The 25,701-nt window shown below is 40.9% G+C and overlaps 1 protein-coding gene across 9 annotated transcripts in view; it reads left to right on the forward strand.

Annotated features, from left to right (window-relative positions):
• MGA (MAX dimerization protein MGA) overlaps window positions 1-22,831 on the forward strand; it is a 58,517-nt gene extending 35,686 nt beyond the window's left edge. For 4 of the 9 annotated variants that reach the window (XM_048947613.1, XM_048947614.1, XM_048947612.1 and 1 more), the window contains 9 exons: window positions 652-2,333; window positions 10,259-10,383; window positions 11,712-11,763; window positions 13,351-13,536; window positions 14,662-14,773; window positions 15,872-16,105; window positions 16,430-16,606; window positions 17,044-17,196; window positions 17,881-21,966. In XM_048947613.1, coding sequence (XP_048803570.1) covers window positions 652-2,333; window positions 10,259-10,383; window positions 11,712-11,763; window positions 13,351-13,536; window positions 14,662-14,773; window positions 15,872-16,105; window positions 16,430-16,606; window positions 17,044-17,196; window positions 17,881-19,172 — 4,013 coding nt within the window. In that variant the 3' untranslated portion in view covers window positions 19,173-21,966. Of the gene's footprint in view, window positions 1-651; window positions 2,334-10,258; window positions 10,384-11,711; window positions 11,764-13,350; window positions 13,537-14,661; window positions 14,774-15,871; window positions 16,106-16,429; window positions 16,607-17,043; window positions 17,197-17,880; window positions 21,967-22,614 lie in introns of those variants that run through there. The other 5 variants (XM_048947619.1, XM_048947620.1, XM_048947615.1 and 2 more) reach the window with 5 other exon arrangements.
• The last annotated feature ends 2,870 nt before the right edge of the window (window positions 22,832-25,701 follow it).

The raw sequence follows: 25,701 nt of genomic DNA on the forward strand, positions 1-25,701 counted from the left end.
CTTAAATTATCTCCTAATTCAAAAATCATACTTGCTGGAGATGCTTTTAAAGAGAACAAGCTGTTAGCTTTGTCTCATTGGACTGAAGTTCTTTCTGATCTGAGGACTTGGCCTGTTACAGGAGAAACTTGCTGCCAGTGGTCTTATTTTTCTTGTTTTAAAAGGAGTTTTGAGTATCTAATCAAATGCACTGATGGGTTTGTTAAGTTGGAAAAGATTGTGGTATAATCACATGATTTTGTCATATTTTTTCTCAGTGGAAGTTTTTACTGGAAGAAGAAAGAAAAAGATTAAACATTCGTCTTTTACTTAAGAGTAATCCCCATTTCCCTGTTTTCTGTAAGTGGGAAAGAATAAAATGGAAAGAATCTCAGCAAAATACAGTGCTTTCTTCAATTAAAAAAAAACGATGCTAGAGCTTACCATTACATCTGTTCATTCCAGAGTGACCACCTCATTATTTTTTAAGGAGATGTTCTGTATAAAAACTGAACAGTTTACTTTATGCAGCATCCACTTTTTCGCTGAGAAATTGTTATGATGCTGGTTACATTACAATCTATGAGAATGCTGGCTGCTTCTGGTACAGCATCAAGTGCTAAAAGAAAATCATATGGGCAAGTATAAGCTGATATTTTCTTTCCTTCACAGGATCTGTTGTCGGAATTCGGTTGCCTACACCTGCTAAGCCTCCCGAGCCACCTGTATCTTCTGCTTCCTCTGTGTCTTCCACTCCTTCTGTCACAAATTCAACTGTACAAACTGCAGGACCCAAGTCATCCTCTAGGTCCACTCCAGCTACTCAAGCATCTTCTCCTTCTCCTTCAGTAACAAGATACGTGTCACAAACAGGCGCTGTGACTCTGAAGATCTCACCTGCTACTACTAATGTGACAAATCAAACCACCACTGAATCAAAAATAACTAGCAACTCAGGTGTTCAGCCATCTTCGAATGGTAATGTCTTACCTTTACAATCTGGTAGTTTTGCTTTACTTCAGCTCCCAGGACAGAAGACTGTACCAAACTCCATTCTTCACCATTTTGCATCTCTTCAGATGAAGAAGGACTCCAAGAAAATAAGCCAGAAAGATGACTCAGGTGCTGCTCAGCAAGCAGAAACAGAGAAGGATTTGCACGCAGAGGAGAGTGAAGTTGCAGAGTCTGAGGCCGCAGAGTCAGGTGGCAAAAAAGAAGAAAAGGAGGTGTCAGTAAACAAGTCAAATAATGTTGAAGGATCAGTGTCTCGAACAATCACACCTGTTGAAAGTTTCACTGCTTTAGAGGCATTTGAGAAGGATTCAAAGGTGCTTGAGGGTTCTGGTGATGATGGCCCCTCTCTTCAGAATGATGTTTCCACAGATGTTATATCTTCTGACCATTCATACATCAGTGAAAAGCCAAATGATGAGGAAGCAGTCACAGATGAAAAAAAGGATTTGGTCTGTTCTGAAAATGTAGGGGCTGTTTCAACTAACTCTGAAACAGTTTGTGAATCATTAGAATATTCTCTAGTTGCTCCTCTGAATGATGCACATCCACAGGGTCTCAAGGATCAAGAGGCTGTACAGTTGAAGAACCATGGAAAAGACCAAATACATGCTGAATGGGAAGATAAACCAGTTAAGGAACAGGAGGGTGAAGTGCAGGCACATATGAAGGAGAATAACAAAGCAAGTTCTGGGCAGTCATGGAGGCAGCAAGAGCAAGATGTACAGCTGGAGAACAAAAAGGAACAGACAGGAACTGAACTGCCTCAGAACAAAAAAGAGTTCCAGGATGGTCTTGTGCAGCCGAAAGTGGAAGAAGAGTGCAAGGCCTATGCAGAAGCAGAAAGCTTAAGAGAGAAAAAAACAGGCAAGTCTGAAATAAGTTCTGCAAAAGAGCAATGTAATGCTTTGGGAGATAAGCAGGTAATAAGTACTGTGGAAGGCAGAACCAACATAGCCACGCAGGAAAGCAGTAAAAACAAAGAGCAAGGTGCTGTTGATTCTCAGGAGGAAATCAAAGCAGTTGAAGATACTGTAATACCTGCTAACAGTTCCTGGAGCAAAATATCCAGCATTGCGCCTGTTTCAGAAAACAAAAGTGAAGGAGCTAACGAAGCTGACAGATCTGATATAGGTGACTTCATGATGCCTGGACAGAAGGCACAGGAACCCAGGCATCACAAAAAGAGTTCTGTGCCCACTGCTGATATAACTGATTATATGGAAGAGGAAGAAGATGATGATGATGATGAAGAAGATGAAAAAACTGATGATTCTGCTGATGAGATGCTGGATGGTGCTTCTGATTTCTTAAGTGAAGAGGAAATAGATGTTGAAAAAGTGGTAAGTATTTAACTGTTTATGAAGGGACTTTTTTAAATTGACCAACTATCATGTCTGAACCCATGGATTTGAAAGAGATAGTACAATTGTGTTCTAGGCTTCAGTTTCTTTAGAAATCTTAGATATGGCTTCCAAGTTTTTGACTTTTCCTGTCTTTTCTTCTTTTAATGAGTAGCATTAAGTGGCGTTTTAGATACTGTTTTTCAGTCTGAGTTACATTGAAACAGCTGTAGTAGAACTGTTGCATGTGATGTTGCTATTGTATTGACTAAAGCAACTTGGTTCTGCCTAATATGACATAGGATTCTAAAATGTACTAACCAGTCTGGTATTTCTCATATTTTAAGCCGTTTCCTTTTACTCAGCTTTCATAGTTCTTACTAGTCAACTTTTGTTTCTGAAAGGAGTGCTCAGATTGTTCCTTGAATTCCCCTTGAGCACTGAAAGCTGTCATTCTGTGTTTAGTAGAAAGGAAACTGGCTACAGAAGCCACAGAATAAGGGAAGTGATGTGGTTAATATTTGTAAGGTATGTTTACATTTTAATGCTAGTAGAGTTTCTGTCTGATTTCATTCAGAAGCTGAAACAATCATACACGTAACTACTTCATGTATTTTTGGTGTATCAGAAATAGTGTACTGTTTGTTAAAAAACACAGAACTGGGTTTTTCTGATCAGTGTAAATGGACGTAAGAAATTTGCCTTTTTGGGGGATGGGATAGAAGTAGAAAGAAGTGAAAGGGAAGAATTGGGGAGTAAATCAAATAAAGTACGATAGACTATATTAGTGTTCTCAGAATGTGAAGCTCTAGGTATGTAATTCCAATTATGTAAAGTTCTTTTATCCCTTCTCTATTAATTTATGTCTACTATTGAAAACCAAATTAGACTTCTTCCTCTTATAATGATACCCAGACTAACTCAGTTGAACCAGCAACCACAGCTTTTGAAGAATGTATTTTATTAAACAGAAAAAATAGACAAACCAATTGGTGTACCAGCTCACAATTTTCAGGTGTGGTAGTAGCATCCCAGCTGCACGAAGATGATGAAAATGAAAGCATCTCTGATTTTTGGAAGCTCTTTCAATTTGCAAAACTGAGCTGTTGCTGTCTTGTGTTGAGTGGGGTGGTGACAATGTGACAGTTCTGTATCTTCAGCAGTGTTATCATTAAGTTTAGAGAACTACAGCTCATAGTTGTCAGTTGCCCAATAAATCCTTCAGACAAAGTAGTCTTAATTATCTGTTGTTTACCAACAGATAATAAATACAGTGTCTTGGTCACAGAGTAGCCTGTTGCCAGGATTGATGTATTAAAGATCTGGTTTTCTTCTGTCCTCTGAAAGAATGATAAAACTAATTATCAGAGATTCTAAGAAGAATTTGTTTTAGAAGAAGTGCATTCTGCATATTTTGGAAGTGATCAGTACAGTTCAGGGAACCATATAAGGTATTCTCTAAGTATTTACTATAAGTTTATACAAACTTGATTAAACTAGCTTTAGTTATAGAGCAGCAAGGCTGGGCATTGAGATCTTGAAGAGAAATTTTAAAAGCAGTTCAGAATTTGGGTGAATTCTTGATGTGTCAGGGTGTGCTGCCTGCAGGTTGAGTTAATATGTCAAATGCCTACTGGAGAATTCAGTTTAAATCTAGATGAGTAAGTCTGTAGTCTTTTGCACGGGGTGCTTGTTGATAAGAATACATTTTTCTCAATAAGACTTGAAGCAGACAGGAAGACTGGTTTGGGAGAATTGCAGTTAGGTATTTGTATTTATTTATTTACTTATTACTACTGATGAGGTCTTCAGTAGATCAACAGAATGAGGAAAGTACTTCTTGATTGACCATTCCCTTTCCTGTGCTCCTGAGATGTGCTGGTTATGGTTGTTTCTTATTTCTTGAGGAAGATGGGCTGATTATCACTGGTGGCCTGAAAACACAGAACTAAAGTAGGAGTATGAAAGTGGGTTAGTGTTAAGCCTTTTGCATTTCTCTGTGTAGAATTGCTTCTAAGATTATTCCACCTGAAAGACCCCAGAAGAGTTGGAGCTGCTCAACTCTTAAGAGTTACACTCAAGCTTTGTGGTTAATATAATTTGAAGAAGCTTAGAGAAGATTTCTAAAGAGTGGTTTAGGGATCCGAACAAACATCTTCCTCAAGAGAAAATGGCGCTAGTTAAAGTGGCATTCCCATAACAGTGAGTTGTTCAAGTTTATGCTAGTTCTTAAGGTTGTGAAGACCCAGTATTGAGCGCGTATTCGGAGCAGTAGTCCTTTGTAAAGGACTGCAGATACCTGAGTCCAGTCCTTGTTAATGAGTAGACAGGTTTTTCAAGGTATTTTTATTGCTTCTTATGGAGGAATGTACAGGGTAGTAATTTTGTTTCAAGAGAGAAGTATACTTAAAATACAGTTATCCAAGGTAGAAATCCAGGCTTTTATATTGGAGACCTTCAGCCCATTCAGGAAAAAAAAAAAAAAAAATTGCTGTAATACTCCTCTAGCAAGAAGTTATTGTCCAAAAGCATTCTTACCATTGTAGTGAACCTCTTTAATTTACCCATCCTTGTCAGGAAAGTTTGGACAGCTGTGTTGTAGCAGATGTTTCTTTGGTTTTGGCTTATGCCTCCTCCCCATAATAAGTTTTACTGGGGAGACACTGGGGAAAAAAGAGAATGCAGCCATGAAAGAGAGAATACAAAAACTCTTAACAGAAGCAGGCTGTTCAGCAAACCTTTTGAGTAGTTGAGAATTCTTAGTTACATTGCAGAGCTTCAGACAGTGCCTCAAACTACAGCAAGAATATGCTTCACGTAGACCATTTGCACTCTTGTTGGGATAGTGCTTACAGGACAGGCCGCGTTGTTATTGCCTGTCAGACTGGCTGAAGTCAGTTTATATGAACAGATAACAGCATGGATTTTATCTGTTACGTTTAGCTGTTAGAAACACAGAAGCACAGTGTGCATGCATCTCCACTAATACTTCTGTTTAGTGAAAATACTGACTGATCTGTCACTACTAGTTTGGAATCTAGGCTGATTTTAGGTATTCAGGAAGTAGTGCTAAAAAAAATCCCAGAAAACTCCGGTGAGATTCAGGATGATCGCTACTTACCTGTATTTTAGCTGTCACTGTTTTGTTTTTTTGCTTGTTTTGTTTTTTAGTAGGTTTCCCTGTGAGGTTTTCATTGCAGTAGTGACTTTCTTGCTCCTAATTTTGCACGTTGATGCCCATCAGCTTGTTGCCTCGTGCTAGCTCTCCGCACTTAAGAAACTCCTGTGGAATTCTCTGCTCAACAAAAAGATGAGCTCCTTAAGATGGGTACCTCTGCCCTTTTTTATTTTTTTACCTTGAACTGCATCAAGAGAAGCCTAGGGGTGATGATCCTCTGAGGTTTGGTGGTATGAATAAAACCTTTTAAGTATATCACTGCAAACAAACTAATCAATGTCAGGACCTTTTTTTTTTTTTTTTTAATAAGTTCTGGTGCAGTCATGATGTTAAATGCCTTGCATCATGCAGACATGATGTTAAATGCCTGCTCTCCAAGGCATTACATTAAACGGCTGCTTGGCCTGACCTGTGTCACAAATCATGTGTGAATTGTTCATGAGTGGCTGTTGGTTTAAGCTAAGACTTATCAGGAGTTGTTCTGATAGTTTAATGCTATGGATAATAGAGTCCTATAGTCTTGTTTAATTTGCTAGTGTAAAAGTAGCCTCTCATTGCCTGGCAAGGTATTTTCTTCAGAGTGTTGTAGTAACTCAGTGGTTCTTAAAACTGTGACAAACCATTACAAATGATTGTAGCACTGTAAGTTTAATAAGCTCAAGTGATATGCTTTTGGATGATCTGAGGTGTCCAGAGATTTTGATAACAGGTGTGTCACATGTGAGAACTGCAGACACTGTAGAGTACAAGGCAGATCCAGAAATGAAGGATTTCCTCGGGTAATTTCTAAGGACGTCTGTTATCTACCTTCCTTCTTATCACTGTCACACAAGACCCACTGCCATTAGGCAATTTGGTGTTCAGAGGGAAGTAGGCTGACAGATGCAGAAGAAGAGCAGACATGAAGAAGAATGTCCTTAGAAACCGGCATTGAAGTGCTGAGAGGGGAAAAGTGCTGATGTTTCTTTAGCAGCTTTAGACTTTTAGTGCAGGATTGTTCCTTTTGTGTCCCCATTTTTTTTAAGGTCAGAGGCCTTTAGAAGCTTTATAGCTGCTGGAATGCATTGAGGATAACTTCCCAGTACAGATAGAAGGCCCAGTCAGAGGAGATATGTTGCTGGACCTGTTATGCACCAATGGAGAAAAACTTAACACAAAGATCAAGACTGGAGTTACAGTTTTAAACTAGAAGAGGCTCAGGTTTTGAATACTGTTTTTCTAGTTTAATAATATGTAAGAAGTTTCACCATGAAAACAACTCTAGCTGGATCATTTCTCCCAACCCTTTGGTTAACCCAAGGCAACTTGTCAGCACTCAACAGCTTTACCGTGATAACGGTTCTAATAGAAGTTAATTTCATGAGTGTCTTTTTTTCTCAGTCTGAATCTTAGCATCTTTAGAGTGACTCTACAGAAACCCCCTTCCCTGCACAGCTTCACCCTCTTAAGAGAAACTCTATGCATCTCTTGCATGTAGAATCACAGGATAAAATTGGAACACTAGAGAAGATACCTGTGGGTTTCCAACAACAAGGGAAGTTTTATGAATGACCAAGGGGAGCGAAAAAGAATTAGAAGTGCTCATAGAGAATTTAGAGAGAAAAAAAAAAAAAAAAAAAAAAAGGCTGTGGAAGCAGCTATGTGTTCTTGTTTCCTGTTGGAGCTCCACAGAAGGTCCACTTCTAGGAAAATGGTGTAATTTTAGTATCTTCCAACTTCTAATTTGTTTTGTTTTGTTTTGCTTACCCTTCCCTCCTCTCTTCCCTGTTAGTAGACCTTAATTTCAGACTCAAGTTTATATTCTTCAGTTTTGTGACCTTGTTCAAATGGATCATTCTTTGCTTTTCAGTCGGGCAAATGGAAATGCAGTTCTGGCTTGACTGAAAGGCAATTTGGATGCATCTGTCACCGAGCAACTTGATTTAAATCAAAATGAAAAAGCATTCACTGAAGCTGAATATTGACAATGGTTGTAACAAGTAGATATAAACGTGAGAAGCTGTTGAAAAGTTGCTGTCTGTATGGATAAGTGATATTTGTCAAGTTAGATTTTTTTATGGTAGGACTTGAAGTTTCTGGAAGCATACAGACCCACTTTCCAGGCACGCAGCAAAGCTGCATCCTGATCACAGGCAGTATGTGTGAGCTATTAAAATATTTAGGGAGAAGTGAACAAAGGTCTCATCTGGGTCTCATTTTCAGCAGCCTCCATGTTCTGGATCTCAACTGCAGGCAGTATGTGGTTGGGCCTCTCCAGGTCCCAGCCATATGGTATCTCTTGACTTCATTCTTGCGCTGTCTACCTTGGGGAGCGGTGGTAACAGAGCTCATGACCAGCCCCACAAGTTCCAAGGGATACATACTGCTTCATTAGTAAAGATGGTGTTTTTTCTCAGTGCTCTGCTCTCTGCTCTGCTCTCCAGCGCTAACAAGTCTTGCTTTGTGAGGGAGCATTTACAAGATGCAAGCATTAAGGATTCTGTGGGCTTTTAGGCACAGAGTGACAGCAGTTCGTTACGCTTCTGCCTATGCCAGTACCATACTTATAAAGTCAGATGAGAATTTGGTTTAATTCCTCTTTATGCTGGAACTGTCACTTTTGAGAGAACGAGTGCAGCAGTTCTCCAAGGATAGTGGCTGCTCACGAGTTCACTCTCCTTGCTCTTTTCTATTCCTTTTGCAAAAGATGTGATGTTTTAAAAGCTGGACTTTTAAAACTGACTTTTTTTTTTTTTAAACTGACTGGACTATTATGGACTGACTACTAGGGAGTGTGCATAGCAACTTGCTGAAGAGAGAATGCTTTTCTGCTTGGGTCTGGATCAGCTGGAGCTGGTAATCTGAGGTTCACCTTCCTTTATTTCATTAGTAATTTCTTGATAGTTCACTGTTCAGGAAGAAGTCAGCTTGTGCACACGTGAGTAGTTAGGAGTCTTTTTTTTTTTTTTTTTTTTTTTTTTACATAGAGGACTTTATGTGGTTTCATTCTACTTAAAAACTAGAAGATTCTGTAGGCAGTAATGTGTGTATTTATGTAGATGTAGTATACATATATATATACATATATATATATATACTCACACATTATAAACACATTTACGCTTTCTCTCTCTCTCTCTCTCTCTCTCTGCACATACACACTATATACTTTACTAAAGGCTACATTACCAACATAAGCATTAGTAAAGGAGGGCAGATAATTTTTTACAACAGTTGGTGTTTTCTGTAGCCACTATCACACAGCCATGGAGGATGTTATTGTACAAGACTTTGGAAAAAAACCAGATGATTTTCTGTGGCAGCATGTAGTGGTCACTCTAATGGAGTGCTGGGAACTAACAGGGCAATTCACTGCACTCTTTACTGTGTCACACTGAAAGCTGTCAGAGATCATAGTCCTCTGTCAAAAAGGAAATCAGCAGCAAAGAGTTGCTCCTGGCTGTAAATCGGGAATGTTTCAATTAACATAGCTAAGAACTTCACAGGTATAAATTTCATGAGTGATAATAGTAAGTATTCATCATCAACAATGCATTAGTTATGCTTGTGGGATAATTTAGGCCACTCTTATTTTTTATTATTATTTTTATTACATCACTATAGTCTAATCCATGTCCAACTGAGAAAACGCTTTCTCCTTTCTAATAAGAGTTTCCCAGAACAGCAGTGTAACTGTGCTCTATCACTAATGAGCTGCAGATAATCTATAAAACTGGCATTTATTAGAGGCCTTCTGGTACTGCATATTGCCTTTTTCATATTCTGTTCTCTAGTGGTTTTTGTGATTAACTATTTACATAGTTTCAGGTAAGTATTCGCTTCAGTGAAGGAGGAGATTACAACTCCCAAAAAGAAAGAAGGAAGGAAAGACAGGAGAGAGGGGTAGAAGGAGAGTGAGATGGAGTTCTTCAGGGAACTGGGACGAGTAGAACAGAGATTTGGAGATTTAATGGCATTTTCTTACTGTAGAAGGAGAAAGATCTGCATTCTGTAACAAAGCCCACGCTTTATAATAATTAAATAACGAAAGCTGTAATAAAAAAAAGTTGCTTGAATAAGGCTCATTTTGTTTGTGGGGAGGATAACTTGGTGCTAAAAATGGCCACAGGGTTAGTGTTTAACAGCTATAGCTCTGCAATGGCACTCTTGCTCTGTCTTCACAGGTGATTATCAAGTTTTTTGAGTCAGTAGAGTGTGGAGAAATAGTACTTCTGAGGAAGTTCTGAATATTTAAAATAATTATAGGTCAGTTTTTTAGAAAGAGCAAAAACGACAATCTTTATCACCTGAGAAGTTTTCTATATGACTCAAAGAAGCCCAGTTTCATGATGTTCTGCCTGTTGCTCTTAGGTGTGAAAGCACCATTACCATACTATTTCAACTCAAATCAGTGTTAATTAGCAAGTCTACAGTAGATGGTTGTAAAGGTAGATTGGCCTTATTTGAAATGTGGGCAGGAAGTCTGTCCTGTGAAAGCTCTTTATCAGACTAACATTAAACGCACAAATGACAGAGGTGGATTTTGCTGAAATAAACTTTGTGAAGTTGCTGTGTGAGGCATTCCTCAGGTGACAGTTGCTTTACCGCCTGCTTAGCACTGTTGATTGGGCGGTGTAGTTGAAGAGTGCTGTTCTCTAAAGGTTCTTAATGTTACAATGTTTTGAGACTGAAGTGCAACTTGTTTTGGCCTGAGCTCTATTGCTAAGTAGATACTCATTTTTAAAAAACAAAACAAAAACTGTTCCAGGATGCGTGTGAATACAGTGAGGATGACGAGCAGGTGGACATTGAGACCGTGGAGGAGCTTTCAGAGAAGATTAACATTGCCCGTCTGAAGGCCACAGCTGCTAATATCCAACCTTCCAAAGAGAAGTAAGCATCCGTGGAGAGCACTGCAGTTTTGTATTTTATTGCTGAGCTGACACTGAGTAAGCCTATTAAACAAGAGATTTCACGTAATGGTAAGATAAAGCAAGGCTTGCCAGGTTTTCCTAAGCGTTGGTGCATCTTGGTGTCTGTGAGGATGGGGCTGTCAGAACTAAGAGTAGATTTGAGGTATCTTTGCTTTTATTTTGTTTTGTTTTTTAAATTTCTCTGTAATTGATTTGTTCATGAGGATATATATCTTGTAATGTGTAATATTTATCAGTACCCTTTCTGCTGAATATTCTACTGAATATTATAAGCGTGGTCACCTTGCTTTTAAATATGATTTTGCAAGCTTTTGTTTTGTTTATTCTTGCTGGTAGATTTCTAGGCAGGAGCAGTCATGGATTTCATCCATGATCCTGTAAATGAAAGCTTTGACTTTGGGACCACTGCCCGATGAAGAAAGCCTTTTCTTATTCGTATGTAGTCTGCCATGGTTGGATAGCTTGGCTCTTTTTTTGTTCTGTTTTTTTTATTTGTTGCTGCTGCTGCTACATTTGCATTTATAATGACAATGCAAAGTAAAAACACTGTTAACTTTAAATAAAGTATGTGAAGATGGTCATGGCTATTCCTCAGCTGTATCAAAGTAAGGGAAAACTTTGAAGAACTTTATAAAAATTTAAGAAACAATCTGATGGGAATTAATCTGTGCCTCCCAGATGATTCTTCTTTTTTCCTTGCAGAGATACAGCTCAGTTTTTATTCTTAGAGAGCAACAGAGCTATGCTCTATCAGTTGTCAAGATCCTTCAGTGGGAAAACTAGATCGTATGTTTTGTACAAATAATTCTTTCATATGTGTGTTGTTCTTTGTTTTCTTCAATGCCTGAGAAATAATATGAGGAAGCTGTTTTTATACGTTAGGATAGAAATGAAGGTGAGGATTTTGATTGGTTGGTCTTGGTTGGGGGTATGGTATCATCTGTGTTTATCTGTGTTAACAAAAAGAAAACAACAGCCAGAATACTATCTAAAATCAAATAGAAATAATTCCTGAAGTTAACAGACACTGGCTTAATTTACTGTTGAACTGTGGACTAACTTCACAGCTTTTGGAACAGCTGATTTTTTTTTTTTTCCAGAACGATGGCATTGAAGATAGTTGACTTCCTTGAGAAAGCTCAACAGTGTTCTGCTTTCATGTAGTTAAAAGGAAAAGTTAATTTCAGGGGATAAAAATGAGCAATTCTAGGCTGTTGGAATATACTTAATGAGGATAGAGTGCATGAGATGAGTAGTGTTGGGAAAAACTTTCTACCTTTCTTCCAGATACCATGCTCGTAATTCTTCGGATGAAAAATTAACAGAAAGCCCTACGAAGGTATATGCTCTCCTCTTTCCTTTTGGTATCACATCTCCATTTTAAAGATAAATTTTCATCTCGAGCTCAACTCCAATGCAATTTATCTACCTCCTGTGTTACTTATGATTAAATGCAAGAAACCAAATACGTGTTGGGGAAGGGGGAGGCAGTAAAATCTCATTAAAGTAAAAAGGAGCGCAACTACCATCGGTGATTTCTCACTCCATTTCTTGTACAGGAGAAATATCTGCCTCTTACTTGCTATTATGTTCTCTTAGGTTCTGTGATTTTGGTGTAAAGGATGTCTACGGCACCCATAAAATATGTAAGACAATAATATGTAGGATTATACAGACTGCAGCATAGGGCAAAGGATTTCTGAAAACAGTTTAAATAATATGTCCTTAGGCAAGTTAAAGACAGTGCAGAAGCCTTTCAAACCTAAACTCATTGCAGTCCTTCTGAACTTATGCTATGTATTAGGATCACTTTAAGGCACGTTTCACTAATTGTCTGTGATAACTGTCAGCAGTGCACCTGAAGTCAGGTTTAAAGCTACCTGTTGGGAAGGTGGGGTTTGAGGTGTATTGTGAATTTGGTGAATGTTTTGCATATTAGAGCAGACTGGTACATACGTTTTTGCATGAGATGAGGATGGGTTACAGGGCACATTGCCTCCTCAGTTATTATTCCCTCTGCCCTTGAAACTGACAAGAGGCCCTTCCTTTAAAGGAATTCTGCGCCCAACAGAAGAGCAGATGCAATTACAGCCTTACTTGTGCTCATTCTGCCTGTGAGGGCAAAAGTCAGCATCAGGAGTCAGCCTTCAGACTCCTCCTGAGGCCAGAGGACTCAGAAATATTATTGCTGAATCCGAGGAGTCTTTCTCCTGATTCACTGGGATTTGTAGTAGACCCAAAAATGATGTCGAAGTACATTAATACTTCTAAAGTATTATTTCATCATGAAATAAATATAATAATTAAAAAAACTGTAGGAATAATGCTGAAAAAATCAAATCTTCAAACCTGTAAGGGTGGTCGTTACCTGTGAAGCTTTCTGGACACAAACAGAATTAATCAAAATCAGAGTCTGACCTTAACATTGTCTGTTAATTGGTAGATGTCTGGGGTGATGAATAGCAACAGTGTCTTTTGTCTATTTGCTCCTATTTATATTTACCCATCAAACAAAATACAAACAAAACTAGTTTAATGTCAGGGAAAAAAATTGATGGGATATTTTCATTTATTATATGAGTTTTGACAAATGGGGAAGAAACACTGGGGTCAAATGTGTGATTTTACTGTAATGCTGTGGCTTACCTGTGTAGCCTTGTACTGCAAAAATAGAAAGCTCACAGATAGAAAGGGCTGCTCATGATTGTTTCTTTTAGGACTGATATGATTATGTTGGTCATTTTTGGTTGGTCAGCATTTCATGCTTCTGACACTGAGCTTTCATGAAGACATAATAAACGAATAGCATGATGTGATGTCTTCAGGTGTCTGGTGAAACATTGCAAATCAAGCATGCCTTTGAATAATTTGCTGTTACATTTCCTTTTTTTTTTCATTGAACTGGTCCATATGGTTACTTTTCCAGCAGAATCCTCCAATCTGGAGCAGAAGGCAGAAGTCTGAGGAAGAAGCTTTTGCTCATTATCGCCAGACACACACAGCAAATGAACGCCGGCGACGTAATGAAATGAGAGATCTCTTTGAAAAACTGAAGAGAGCTCTGGGGTTGCACAGTCTTTCCAAGGTGTCCAAATGCTACATTCTCAAGCAAGTGAGTATTTTGAAGCCTAGGTGAGGGAGCTTTAACCTGAACAAAGTGTCACGGAATGGTTGAGTTTGGAAGGGAGCTCTGGAGGCCATCTGGTCCAGCCCTTGCTGAGGCAGGGCCACATGGTGGTTGTTCAAACCTGTGTCCAGGCATCTTTTGAAGAGCTCAAAGGAGGGAGACTCCACAGCCTCTGTAGACAAGCCTGTGCTCTATCACCCCCATCCTCTTTCTACCCTCCCTTCAAGTATTTATATATGTTCATAAGATCCCCTGCTGAGCTTTCTCTAGGCTGTAGAGTCTCAGACTTCTCTCATCGGAGAGATGCCTTCATCATCTTGTGGCTCGTTTCAATACACCCATGCCTCTCTTGTACGAGGGAGCCCAGAACTGGACACTCCTCTATGTATAGCCTCACCAGTGCTGAGAAGACCGAAAACCACCAGTGCTGAGAAGAGGGAATTACCACCCCCTGCACTGTTGACAATAATTTGCTCAATATAGCACGGTGTGGTGTTAGTCTACTTTGTAACAAAGGCATATTGCTGACTTACGTTCAACTTGGTGTTCATTTGGACCTCCAGGTTCTTCCAGCTTCTACAAAGCTCCTTTTTAGTTGGGTGACTCCCAGTATATACTGGTGCCTAGAGCTGTTCCACTACAGGTGCACTTCTCAGTGAATCTCATGAAGTTCTTGTTGGCCTATTTCTCCAGCCTGTTAATTTCATTCTGGATAACAGCAGAACCCTCTGGTGTGTCTGCCACTCCTCTCAACTTTGTGTCACCTGCTTACTTGCACTGCCCCATCACATAAATGTCAGGAAACAAAACTTAAGTTGTAGGTCCATAATTATGTTTGTCAGCTGTACCCTGACATGGTGAGATAAAAGACTTTTTTGTTTAAAATGGAAGAACTTGAGAGGAGGGGTGACCAGTATGTTTATCACTTTTCAGCTTGCATTTAGGGAAAGCTAGCTTCATCTGATACACTTCACATCCTGATTCTGAGTCCTGCTTTCTCATGACGATCAGAATGTCTAAGTAAATTTCATAAAGCTTTATTGGGAGGAAAAATATTTTGTAATTTTATCTGTTCTTCACTTATAAATCATTTTCCTGATGTTTTTCTAGGCCTTTGATGAAATCCAGGGATTGACAGATCAGGCAGATAAGCTTACTGGACAGAAGAACTTACTGGCGCGCAAACAGGATACTTTGATTCGAAAAGTTTCCATACTTTCAGGTGAGGATGTTTTTTAGGTACAAATCACATGGAATAATGAAAGAAAGAAAAGACTTTCAATTGTGGTACAGAGTAGAGTAATCTTGGGAGGATCTGGGTAAGTCATTAATGTTCACATAAAATTTAGATAGGCCCTTGATGCCAGGCTTGCCAAGCCTCTGTGTGATACACTCACACTGATAAGAAACGCTTTTATTTTCCTTAGTCCCTAAAGGAAATGTAGAAAGATCTCTGTGATGCAAGACATAAGCCTTAGTTCCCGTTTACTGGGTATGTTTTAGTGGGGAAAAAAATTAATTCTGTCACTGATTGCTTCCCAAAACAGCTTTTCTGCTCAGTGCTTCGTAAGTATGCACAGTTATGTTCTTGGTAACATCAGTACCAAAACTAGCACTTGAACTGCCTAGATGGAGGAGGTAGCCTGTTGTAAAACAGAACTGCACTGTATTCTGAGCTGCTGCTCAGTGAGGGGATTTGAGACCCATGGAATCACAGAATATCCTGAGCTGGAAGGAGCCCACAAGGATTTGTCCATGTTAGAACTTAAACTCTAAATTGTTAGGAGATCAGTGTAGTTATTTCATGTTGGACCAACAAATTGTGAGCATCTACAGAAAACATGATTTCTAAAAATCTTGTTTTGATGTGAAAATTGTAACATTAAACAATGCTGAGCTGTATGCGAGTTTTCTTTTAGATGTTATTTAACAGCATGTATCAGTCCAAGAAAGCTCACACAACATACAAATAACGCTGATAATCATGCTTATTAGGAAAGATGTATTTCTCCAGAGATGTGGATGTCTTCCAATGGTACTTGTTGAACAGAAGCTACTGCACATTGAAGCTGATTTCTTCTTATCAAAGTTGCAGAGAAGTTCTAAAATGCATGGATGTTTCTGAAAGAAAAAAAATAACTTGTACTAAATACGTAATTATTACTTTCTTGTTTGAGTCTGCTATTTACTTGGTGAGGTTATCTACTGTAAAGTAGTTAAATCACATCAGAGTGATAAATTTGAAGTTCCATCCTCACATGTTTAGGTTTGGGAAGAGTCTTTGGAAAGATAGATTAACTTTCCAATGATGTTTCTATAGGGAAGACAGAAGAGGTTGTCCTAAAGAAGCTAGAATATATGTATGCCAAACAAAAAGCTGTAGAAGCACAAAAAAAGAAGAAAAATGTTCAACCAGCAGAATCTGTTCTAACCTCACCTGCTAGCACACATCAAGAAGCATCTTCTGCTCTACCCAGAGATCTGAGCAAAGTGCCTATGACAAATAGAAGAGGCAAGCCATTGATACTTGCCAGAAAAGGAAGCCATGCCACAGGTGGGTTAAAAACAACGCACTTGTCACTGAATGAAGTCACCTTTTAATTTCATCAAGACTGAAGTGATGTTTGTTCAGAATGTCACTCTAGGGGGCTAAGGCTATTAGACTGCATGAAGAGGAAGTATGGGTTTGTTTCTCACTGCGTTGAGGGGGTTCCTGGAGCCTGTGTCACTTCTGAAGCGGCTTTCTAATCTCAGGCTCATGAACCTTCTAGCTGGCGCTTCTTGCATGCCTGTGCTTGATGCTGGATTGCAGGGTATCCAGGTTTGCCATTACAGGTGCTGTGCCAAAATAGTTAATCTGCATGTTTCTTTTATACAGAGAACACCTCATCCTCTCTGACACTAACTGCTGCAAGCCTAGTGATGACTCCCCAGGGGCAGGTGCTCACGCTGAAGAGCCCACTGGTACCCGGGCAGGTAGCAGCTGTGCCCTCCACGCTCTTGCAGGCTGAATTAAAGCCTCGAACCGTCAGCAATACCGTGACAGCGCAGCCAGGTACGGTCATGTGAGAGCACGCTAACAGATATGCCATGCATTCAGAGGTGTGCATGTCTGTTTGCATGGTAACATTCAATTTTGCCTTTTACTTTTGATTCTTTACAACTTAGTGAGGTAGAACCTGACTTTGATAAAATAAATTTTATATAATTATCACAATCAGTCAGTATGTCAACAGGTAAGTAAAATTTGTTAAATTTTTACTGTTTCCAAATTGGGGAGATAGGAAGTCTCAAGAAAGTAAAGGCAGAAGGAAAAACCTGAGATCTCTTTCGTCACCTAACCTATCTATATTTATACCTTTTACCACTTTCAGATGGTACTACCGTGTAAAGTCTTGCATGGAAGTGTAAGGATTTTATTTTCCAGGCTTGACTGAGTATCTGAAAGGATCTTGTTTCCACTGAATTCCCATTCCCCTTTTTTTGGGTAAGGTATTGCTTCTGTGATGATTCAGCTGCCTGGATCAGCAGTTCCTGTCCAAGTAAAAGGAATCCTTACTAACTCTGCTATTCCCATTACACTATCAACTGTTGCTGGAAACCCAGTACCCTCAGCAGTAGTTCCAGCCCCAGAGTCCCATTCAGGTAGGCTCTTTATTTTTTATGGATCTTTCTGCATGTATGTAGGGAAGGTTACCCTTGCAAAAATGAGGCTGAACTATTCTTCTTATTAGGAAGTAACAGTAGATGCTGTTGTCTGGATTTTCAGGGGAAATCACTATTAAGTCTTTTTAACAGATCAGAAGGTCCTTAAAGGACTAAATACAAGAGCTTTATTTTGGTTTTTTGCTTTTGTTTTTTTAAACCCAAGTCTTTCTCTTTCTCTCTTTCTTTCTCTTTCTCAAGTCTAAATAATTCTTCTTACCCTCAGCAAACTAAAAAGAGTTGAGGCCTAGAACATGTCCATGGCATAATGCATTCCACTAGGGAAGTTCAGTAAAAAGTGATTGTGGGGCTGTTGAAAATCTTTCTGAGGGCAAAGATTTTGTTTTCCTCATGCATCACTGGAAGAGCTGTAAGTGTTACAGTTGCTTCCATCTGTGCCAGCCTTCTGAAGGAAGGGACTGGGCAAGTGTTTTTTGTTTTTTGTTTTTTACAAGTTGAAAGCTACACTGTTAAGATTTTGGCTCTTTGCTTAACCAAAACTGTGCAAGTTGTTTAAATTGTGAATTGCAGCTTATTTGAGAAAGTAAGCAAATGAAATATAAATAGGAATTATCTTGCTGTTAGTGTGGATCAGGATGGATTGTGCTTTGTTTGGTTTTGCAGAAAGTGAAGATTCATTCATGATGCCAAAGATTGTTAATGTAACATCCCTGGCTGCTGAAGAAGGCCTGAGTCTAAACCCAAACAGAAGCAAAAATTCTAACACGACAGCTGCGAGTACTCAGGCTTCTGAGAAATCTTTGGTGTCGCCTCTTGAAAGTAGGAAGAGCGACAGCATCCTTTTAGAAGAGAAAAGCAAACCGTGTCCTGGAGACAGTGGCGGAGAGGGAAGAAGTAGCACAGGTTCTGTGAAAGGTTTCTTTGAAAACAAAGATGGTTTTCCACAGCTCCAGAATGTATCGTGTGCAAAGGAACCTCCAGAGTCTTTTGGCAAAAAGCTCTGCGTTGGTGAGCTTGTAGGAAGCCAAGCCAGGAAGAAGGATGGTGATCACGGAGGGGAAAGGTTGAAAACGAAAGAGCTGCCATTTCGCAAGCTGCAGATCAAAGATTCGAGGATAGAAATGGAACTGAGGAAAGTAGCTTCTGCAATGGAGGAAGCAGAACTGGATGCAGGTGAGTTACTGAGCAGCATTGAGGAGAGTGATGACACTGATGAGACCCTCACTTCTCTGCTCAATGAGATTGCTTTTCTCAATCAGCAACTGAATGATGACGCTTCAGGTATGTCAGAGCTGCCCAGCGCTCTAGGCTCAGATTTCTCCCATGGAGACGCAGAGGCTCGCCGCGGAACAGCCGGTGATCTCACCACTGCAGATGGTTCTTCCTTCCAGTTCGGCCACCTGGGAGGCGCTTTTAAAGACCTTTCTGAGGTTCCAGAGGGCGGTGGCTCTTTAAGCCCTCTCTTGTTGCACCTGGAAGATGATGACCTTACTGAGGGGGACAAGAATTCTGGGGAGCCTTCATCTGAAGCAGATGTTCTGAAAATAGTAATCGGTGCTGAAATGAAGGATGCGCTTCCCAACCTGTCTGTAACCAGTGGTGGGAATGGCAAAACTGTAGCAAACTTGGCAGAGGCCACTGGTGTGACTCCACCGATTTTGCAGATGAAAACTAACCCGGAAGCTAGTAATGCTGACACTTTGTGGAGGCCCATGCCCAAGTTGGCACCGCTTGGCTTAAAAGTAGCAAGTCTGCCAGTGGATTCAGAAGGGCAGAGTGCTAAAGTGATGCCCTTGCTGGCACCTATAGTTGCAAAACTGGCACCTGCTGGGGTAAAAACTTCATCTGTAACCGCTCAAGAAGGACAGGATAACAAAACAATGCCTGCATTAGCTCCTGTGGGTACAAAATTTAGTAATTCTGGGACCCTACCTTCAAATTCAGTTGGCAAATAAGTGTGCGTGTATTTTATCAGAGAGTGGAATGGAGATCTGGAGCAGTGCAAACCAATGGCTGTGTCTGGCAACCTCCCTTGTCTGCAACACTTTGTTTTCTGTATGGCATCAGCACTGTTCATTTGAGGGCAGGCCCCAAACTGAGAAATGAGTGCTATGAAGCTAAAGCATGTTGACGTATTTTTACCTCACTGTTGTATTCTGGGAGTTCTCATTCCCCTTCACAAAATATGGAAGATGATCTGTAAACCGTTGCTGGGCACGTGGTATCCTTCCAATATAGGATCTTCAAGGAAATAGTTTATAAAAGGACTGAGAAACTTAGGCTGTTGACAGAGATTTTTTTTTTCCCAGTAGACAGGCAGCTGTTTGTTGTTGAGTTAAAAATCAGGTGTATTTGGTTTTGTACCAGGCAAACTATCTATGCAGAAATGGAATTGTTCACATTTATTGTACCCAGTGTTTTGCAGAATACAATGCATGTGCAGAAATGAGATTGCAATTACTGTCAGATTTGTTACCTAGAACAGCAGAAGGGAAACTGCAGATTGTGTGGAGGGCTGAAGTGAAGCGTTTCTGTTCCTTGGTGCTAGTGCTCTGTCAGAGACTCTTTGTAGTAGCTTATGCACAGAACTCTTAGTACATGGGAAGGATATTTCCCACTGTAATGAGAACTAGAACAGTATGTAAACTCTTAATAAAAATACAAAAAATTGAAAACCCACCACTTTCACCTCATGCCCCCATCCAAATAACTCTCTCTTTGATGGTTCGGGCATTCGTAAGGGAAGAGTTCAGAGAGTAGAGAAGAATTTGGGTACCTCTTTGCTCCATCTCTAAATACAATGCTGAAGTAGCTGGAGCATTTTCCTAGTTCTCTTCATTCCTCCTGCCGTTCTTCAAGATGCATTTGGTTGCTAGATGTGTTAATACGAAGTCTTTCTTCATGAAATACAGAACTGTATCTGGAACAGAACTGGTACAGAACTGTCAGGGCTGTTGGAGCCTAAAATAAACGAGTGAGGTGTATATTTGAATGTATATATGAAAATATGTATAGCTTTTCAACCTTACATTTCTTCATGAATTCAGGAAAGGTACTCAGAGGTTTCTCACTGCGTTTGCACAAGATGTGTATAGGAAAAAAAAAAGCCAACAAAAATGCTCATTACCAGGGAAATAGGGCAGTATTGAATCACAAGATGTATTTTTATTCTTCTCTGCCACTGCTTACTCAATAACCTGTAGGTGCTCTTTGCTGTCCCTCTGTAGGAGGTGAAGGGCCTGCAGACTGTAAAGATATTTATATTTTTGTACACGATTTTTGTTTTCATAGTTTTCTTGAAAAATGAAATTTTCAGCCTAGGAGAGATGATTTGTTAATGAGTGCATACACAGTCTTTTCCTATCAAGTTTGTAAACAGGAGTTACGGTGCGCTTGAGGGGCTTCTGAACTGCTCCTAGAAGGCAGAAAGCATGGCCGTGAGAACGATACAGAAGTTGGAAAATAGATGGTGCATTTTGCTTTACATTTAGGAACATTATCCCCTGCCTTACTGTTCTGGCAGCAGCAGCTGGGATTTTCCCCTCCCTCCCATATTCCCAGTCTTTGGTGAGGCACTACAGGAGGAATCTCATCTTCCCGCACTGAGGTTGTGCAGTGCTGGGTGATGTTCTTCCACAGTTGGAGAGCAGTGTTTGCTCTACATGCTGTGCAGCCGTATGGGGTAAGCTGCAGCTTCTGGATCTATGTCTGCTTGGGCCCCCTAGGGGATGGTATATCTTGAGTGTTTGCTGGTCTTTTTTATGATTTATCTATTATGCTGTGAAGGAGAGGAGCCCTTATAGCTAGGTGTGCAAGCAAGTTACTTCAGAGCCTGTATGAATAAGGTGTCTTCACCTTGCCTCTCTAAGTGATGTGTTTTAAAGCAGTTACATGTATCTCATTGCTCATTGCTGTCTCATTTAAATGTTTGATACTAGTGTTATATTAATTCTTTGGAAGAGAGAATATATGCCAGCCTGAGAGTCATGCAGAGTCTTACAGTTCTCACTGGAATGCCTTAGAAAAGGGAATTAATGTGTGAATACACGTATTTTGCTTAATGTTAAGGATTTTAAACCTTGTTTTAAGTCAGTGGAAGTCTGGAGTAACTTTATCAGTTCAGTAGCATTACATCAGACATAAAATTATTTACCTGGGAATCTGGTTCTGAGCATTTCTAATAGGCTGAAGTTGTTTTTTTTAATAACCTATGGCAGTTTACTTTGCCAAGTGCTTTTATGCCCCCCTCCCATGCATGAAACAGCAACCAGAACAGCGGTGATTCCTCTCAAATCCCCAGTCACTGACTTCTTTCTGCCCCCTGCCCCTTCATGGTCCCACCTGGCTGATGTATAACTACAGAATTGTGTTGCTTAAGTGCTTTTAAAAAGGTTTGTGCGTTGCATGCTTCTTTCTGTAAGGCAGAGGAAGCAGCAGCATTAAAGCCATGCAAAGGTTATCTGAAATCAGTGTTCTGCTGTAGTAGATGTTTTGTTCACTATCAAGGTAACAGAAGGTGCTTGGAAAAAATGCTGGTTCCTGCATGTAGTACTTTAGGTAAGAACACACCCCAACTTTAGCTGCAAAAGGCAGTGATTGGTACAGTGCTGGGCAACAAAGCATGTTTGAAATGCTCTCTGTTCTTGCTTCTCCTTGTTTCACCATCTCTTGACTGCAGCTTAATAATTTGCTATGAATTTAAATGCTGCTCCCCCTCAGTCCCCCCCCATACCCCTTTTTTTTTCTTTTCCCCTCATACTCCCATTTATTTGGAATATATCTTTTAAAAATGATGTATGCTGTCTTTTGAGGCAATAATGCAAGAATGTGACATGAAATGAAAAAGGTTTTAGAGTCAGGAGAAGGAAACCCCTGCAAGGCGCACATTCTCACTAGACCAAGAGACCTGGAGATTTTGTTTTTTACACACCTGTAAATAGACTGGAATGTTTTTAAGAATATAATGAGATGTCAGATTTAGCTTTTTTCCTTTTATATATTAAAATATATCTTTCCCTCTTTTCTGCTTTTGAAAAATTGATATTTTTGTAGAAAACTAACAGTACAGGACTATGAAATAACTGTATGTGAGGGACAAAGTGTAAAACTAAAATAAACCAATCAAGCTGAACTAGAAAGTGGCTCTGAAAGTTTGTTACGTGGAGAGGGGGGTGGGGGGAAACAGTGATGGCACGCTGTGGTGACATGAGCTCTGTACCCAAGCCAGCAACACGTGTACTCTGAAGCAGAGGAATTCCTGGTGATGCAAGCATTGCTGCGTGGTTCGGGTCATTGCACACACACACACAAATTGTTGAAGATTAAGTCTCTGTGCTCCCTTCATGCTCCCTCCCCAATCCTAAATTCAGATTAATCTTTGCTATCTTTGCTTTGCAGACATTGTACAGCATGGCTGTCTTTATGGAAACAAGTCTGAAGATGTGTCCCCAGGTGAAGTGTCAGAGGAGATACGTCTTAGAGGAAGTAGATACAATGCCTGCTACAAGGTGCTATCTGTCACTGCTGTCACCTCAATTCCATGGTCTGTTAAATGGGAGATAACACACAAATCTCAGAGGAGAAAATGAATAAAAATGTGTTGTTGTAGTCAGGTAGCGTATTTTTGACAGCTTCCGATGAAACCCTTCACGGCTTCATCCCATGATCTTTATTTTAAGGGATAGGGTTATATTTTGGAATGGAAAGGAATGTAAATGTAATGTTTATCCCATTGGGTTTGCAATTGAAAGAACTTAGCAAGAAAGTTCCCTGATGACCAGGGCTGGGGGCTGTGGTATTTGAGTGCATTCAGGGCTCCTTGGCTGCGTCACCCTGATGGGACCAGCTCTGAGGAGGAGAACATAGAAAAGCTTGACAGTAACATCCCTAGGTGAGTTTTGACTTCCCTCTGATGAGTGGCAGGACTGAGGGTGCTGCACTGCTGGGCTTGTTCCTGCTGGCCCCATGTAGTTCCCCTGTCCAACACAGAGGGGTGCCCCTTGCAAGCATCGCAGCTTGACGTGTCTTGTGGGCTAAAGCCAGGCAATTAAATAGCAGCTAAAAAAAGATGCAACACAAACATAAGCAGTGTACCATTTTTAGAGGTTTCCCTTTTCCATTAACTCCTTACTCAACAGCTGGACTAAGAAACTGCTTTTCTTGAGCAGCTCCTGTGGTGAAATCCTTGCTGATCAGCTATGGCATGGTGTAAACCACAGGGCTGCTGTGTGGCTCTGCGGCTGTGACACCAGCACAGAGGTCTCAGTGAGCACAGAGGGTTTGGGCAAGGTCTGTGTGCAGCATGGCTCTGCCAAATTTGCGTTAGATGGAGCTCCTGGCTGATGTAAGGATGAAAAATGCTTCACAGGCTGAGGTGCTAGAGGACATTGAAACAATTTGTGTGGTAGTGAAGGTGTTCAGGAGGGGCAGGCAATGGTTGGGACTGGACTGTTTCATTTGGAGCTATTTGACTGCTCTTGTTAGCAATTGGCCAATCAGCAGGGCTGTGACATCTCTATGGCTGTTTTAGGATAGTAGCAACCATAGAAAGAGGAGTCTGTGCTTGAGGAGATAGCATGGCTACTGGGGCACCTGGCTCCTTGCAGGAACTCTTCTCAGCCCCAGAGGCCAGTGCTCCTCCTTGCTTTGAGACAAACCACTTAAAACCAGAACTGCATTCTTCCATGTAGCCCAGCTCACAGGTTGAGGGAGCCTTCATCTCATTTCCCAACGCTTACTTCACAAGAGCCAGAACTTCACCCTCTGTCCTCTGCCCTGTTGTGCTTGCCCTTGTCTGGCTGTTGGACCTCTTGTGTTGGGCTCACATCTGCAGCCATGAGTCTCTTTGTGGCGTCCGTGGCAGGGATGATTTTAAGGATCATGGCGTTTCTGGCCCAATTGCTTTCCTACTGAAGGTAAAATGAAAGGCCAGTGACGAGGTGTCTGATTTTGATCGGTGTCAAATCAAGCATGGAGCCATTAGCATAAATGTTAGAGCTGCACTCCCTCAGGAGCCGCTTGTTGCTGGGTGCGAACGAAGCTGGGCAGCACCCAGCGAGGAGGGCCCTGGGCATTACTTGTGGGGTACAGTTCCATCAGGAAGCTCTGTTGGTCCCTGCCCAGGCCTCAGGCACTGGCAGTGCTGGGCTTAGAAAAGAGCTGGCTGACACGATGCTTTGCTCCTGGGATGGGCTGCGCTCTGCTGTAAAACAGGGCTATGGAGTCAGGGTAAAATGTGATCCAGCAAACCTTTCACATCCCTTTGGGAGACATGTTAGATGAGTTCTGCCTTGTGTAAGCAGCAGGGCCAGCACATGTGGGCATGAGATATGAGGTGGATGACATAGCAGACTGTTTTTTTTTCCTGCTCTAGTTAGCTTGAGACTTTCTTTAAATGATGTAGATCTGATGATAGCTTGTTACAACTTGTGTTCGGGTGACTGACAGTAAAAACGCAAAGGAAAAAGGAGGTCTTTGCAGAACTTTTGCAACAGGTGATGATTAGCTCCCATTCCTCAGCTGGCACTTTCACTTTTCGGTTATGATGACTCTTGGCTTTTAACATATGAGGCAAGCACTCTTTCAGCTCAGGACTGCTTTGTGGAGCTTTAAATTTGCTTCCTCAGCTTTTGGATGTCTGAAGCAATAAAATAAAAACAATCCCCTTCCTGCAGTCACACCCCACGGAAGTTTAGGGGTTATCTGCTTGCACCGTGAGTCTTGGTCTCCAGGAAGAGTTTCCAGTAAGCAGCTCCCATCAGGAGAGCCGAACTGGTGGCAGCCACAGTGGGAATTGTTTACTACCATGCTCCAGCGCAGACAAGGCCTCATTGTCCGACTTTGACGGGGAAAACATCCAGTTTTGCAAACTTTGCTGAGCAAGGGAGAAAATAATTATATTGCAGATCAGCTTACAAGGGGCACATTCATGTTTGGAAGAGAACTTGATTTTCATAGGGCGGGGAAGAGAGGCACCGCTGCCAAAGGGAAAAGCCAGCCGGCAGCATCAGTGACCTACAAAGACGGCCTTGAGCCAGCAGCTGCTCCTGGTCAGGGGGATCCCAGGAACCTGGAGCTGGGTCTCTGGCCCTGGCTGGCAAGGGGTTTGCCATGAGCAGTGCAGGCAGCACAGCCTGACAGGGGAGACATTGGTGCAGCCACATCGTGTTCGGGGCCCAGAGCGTTGGCGACATTTTGCCTCATGTGTTTTCACTTAGGAGGATGACAGGGTGAGTAAGGAATAGGTTTTGCAGCACAAGGCTGGCTGTGATCAGCTGTGTGCTGTTGGCTTTGGTTGTTGTATGGCTGCCTTCCCCCATGCAGGGTGTACCAGCTGGAGCCATTTTAGTTGTCTGCTCAGAGGGTGGATGCAATTATCTTCTTTTCACAAGTTTGCATGTAATTTCCTTCCCTTAATCTTAAATTAAATAAATAAATAACACAAGCAGAAATGAGCTGTGTAACAAGCTGATAACACATTAATTT

This window comes from Lagopus muta, chromosome 6 (assembly GCF_023343835.1).
Source record: "Lagopus muta isolate bLagMut1 chromosome 6, bLagMut1 primary, whole genome shotgun sequence".
Classification (NCBI taxonomy): Eukaryota; Metazoa; Chordata; class Aves; order Galliformes; family Phasianidae; genus Lagopus; species Lagopus muta.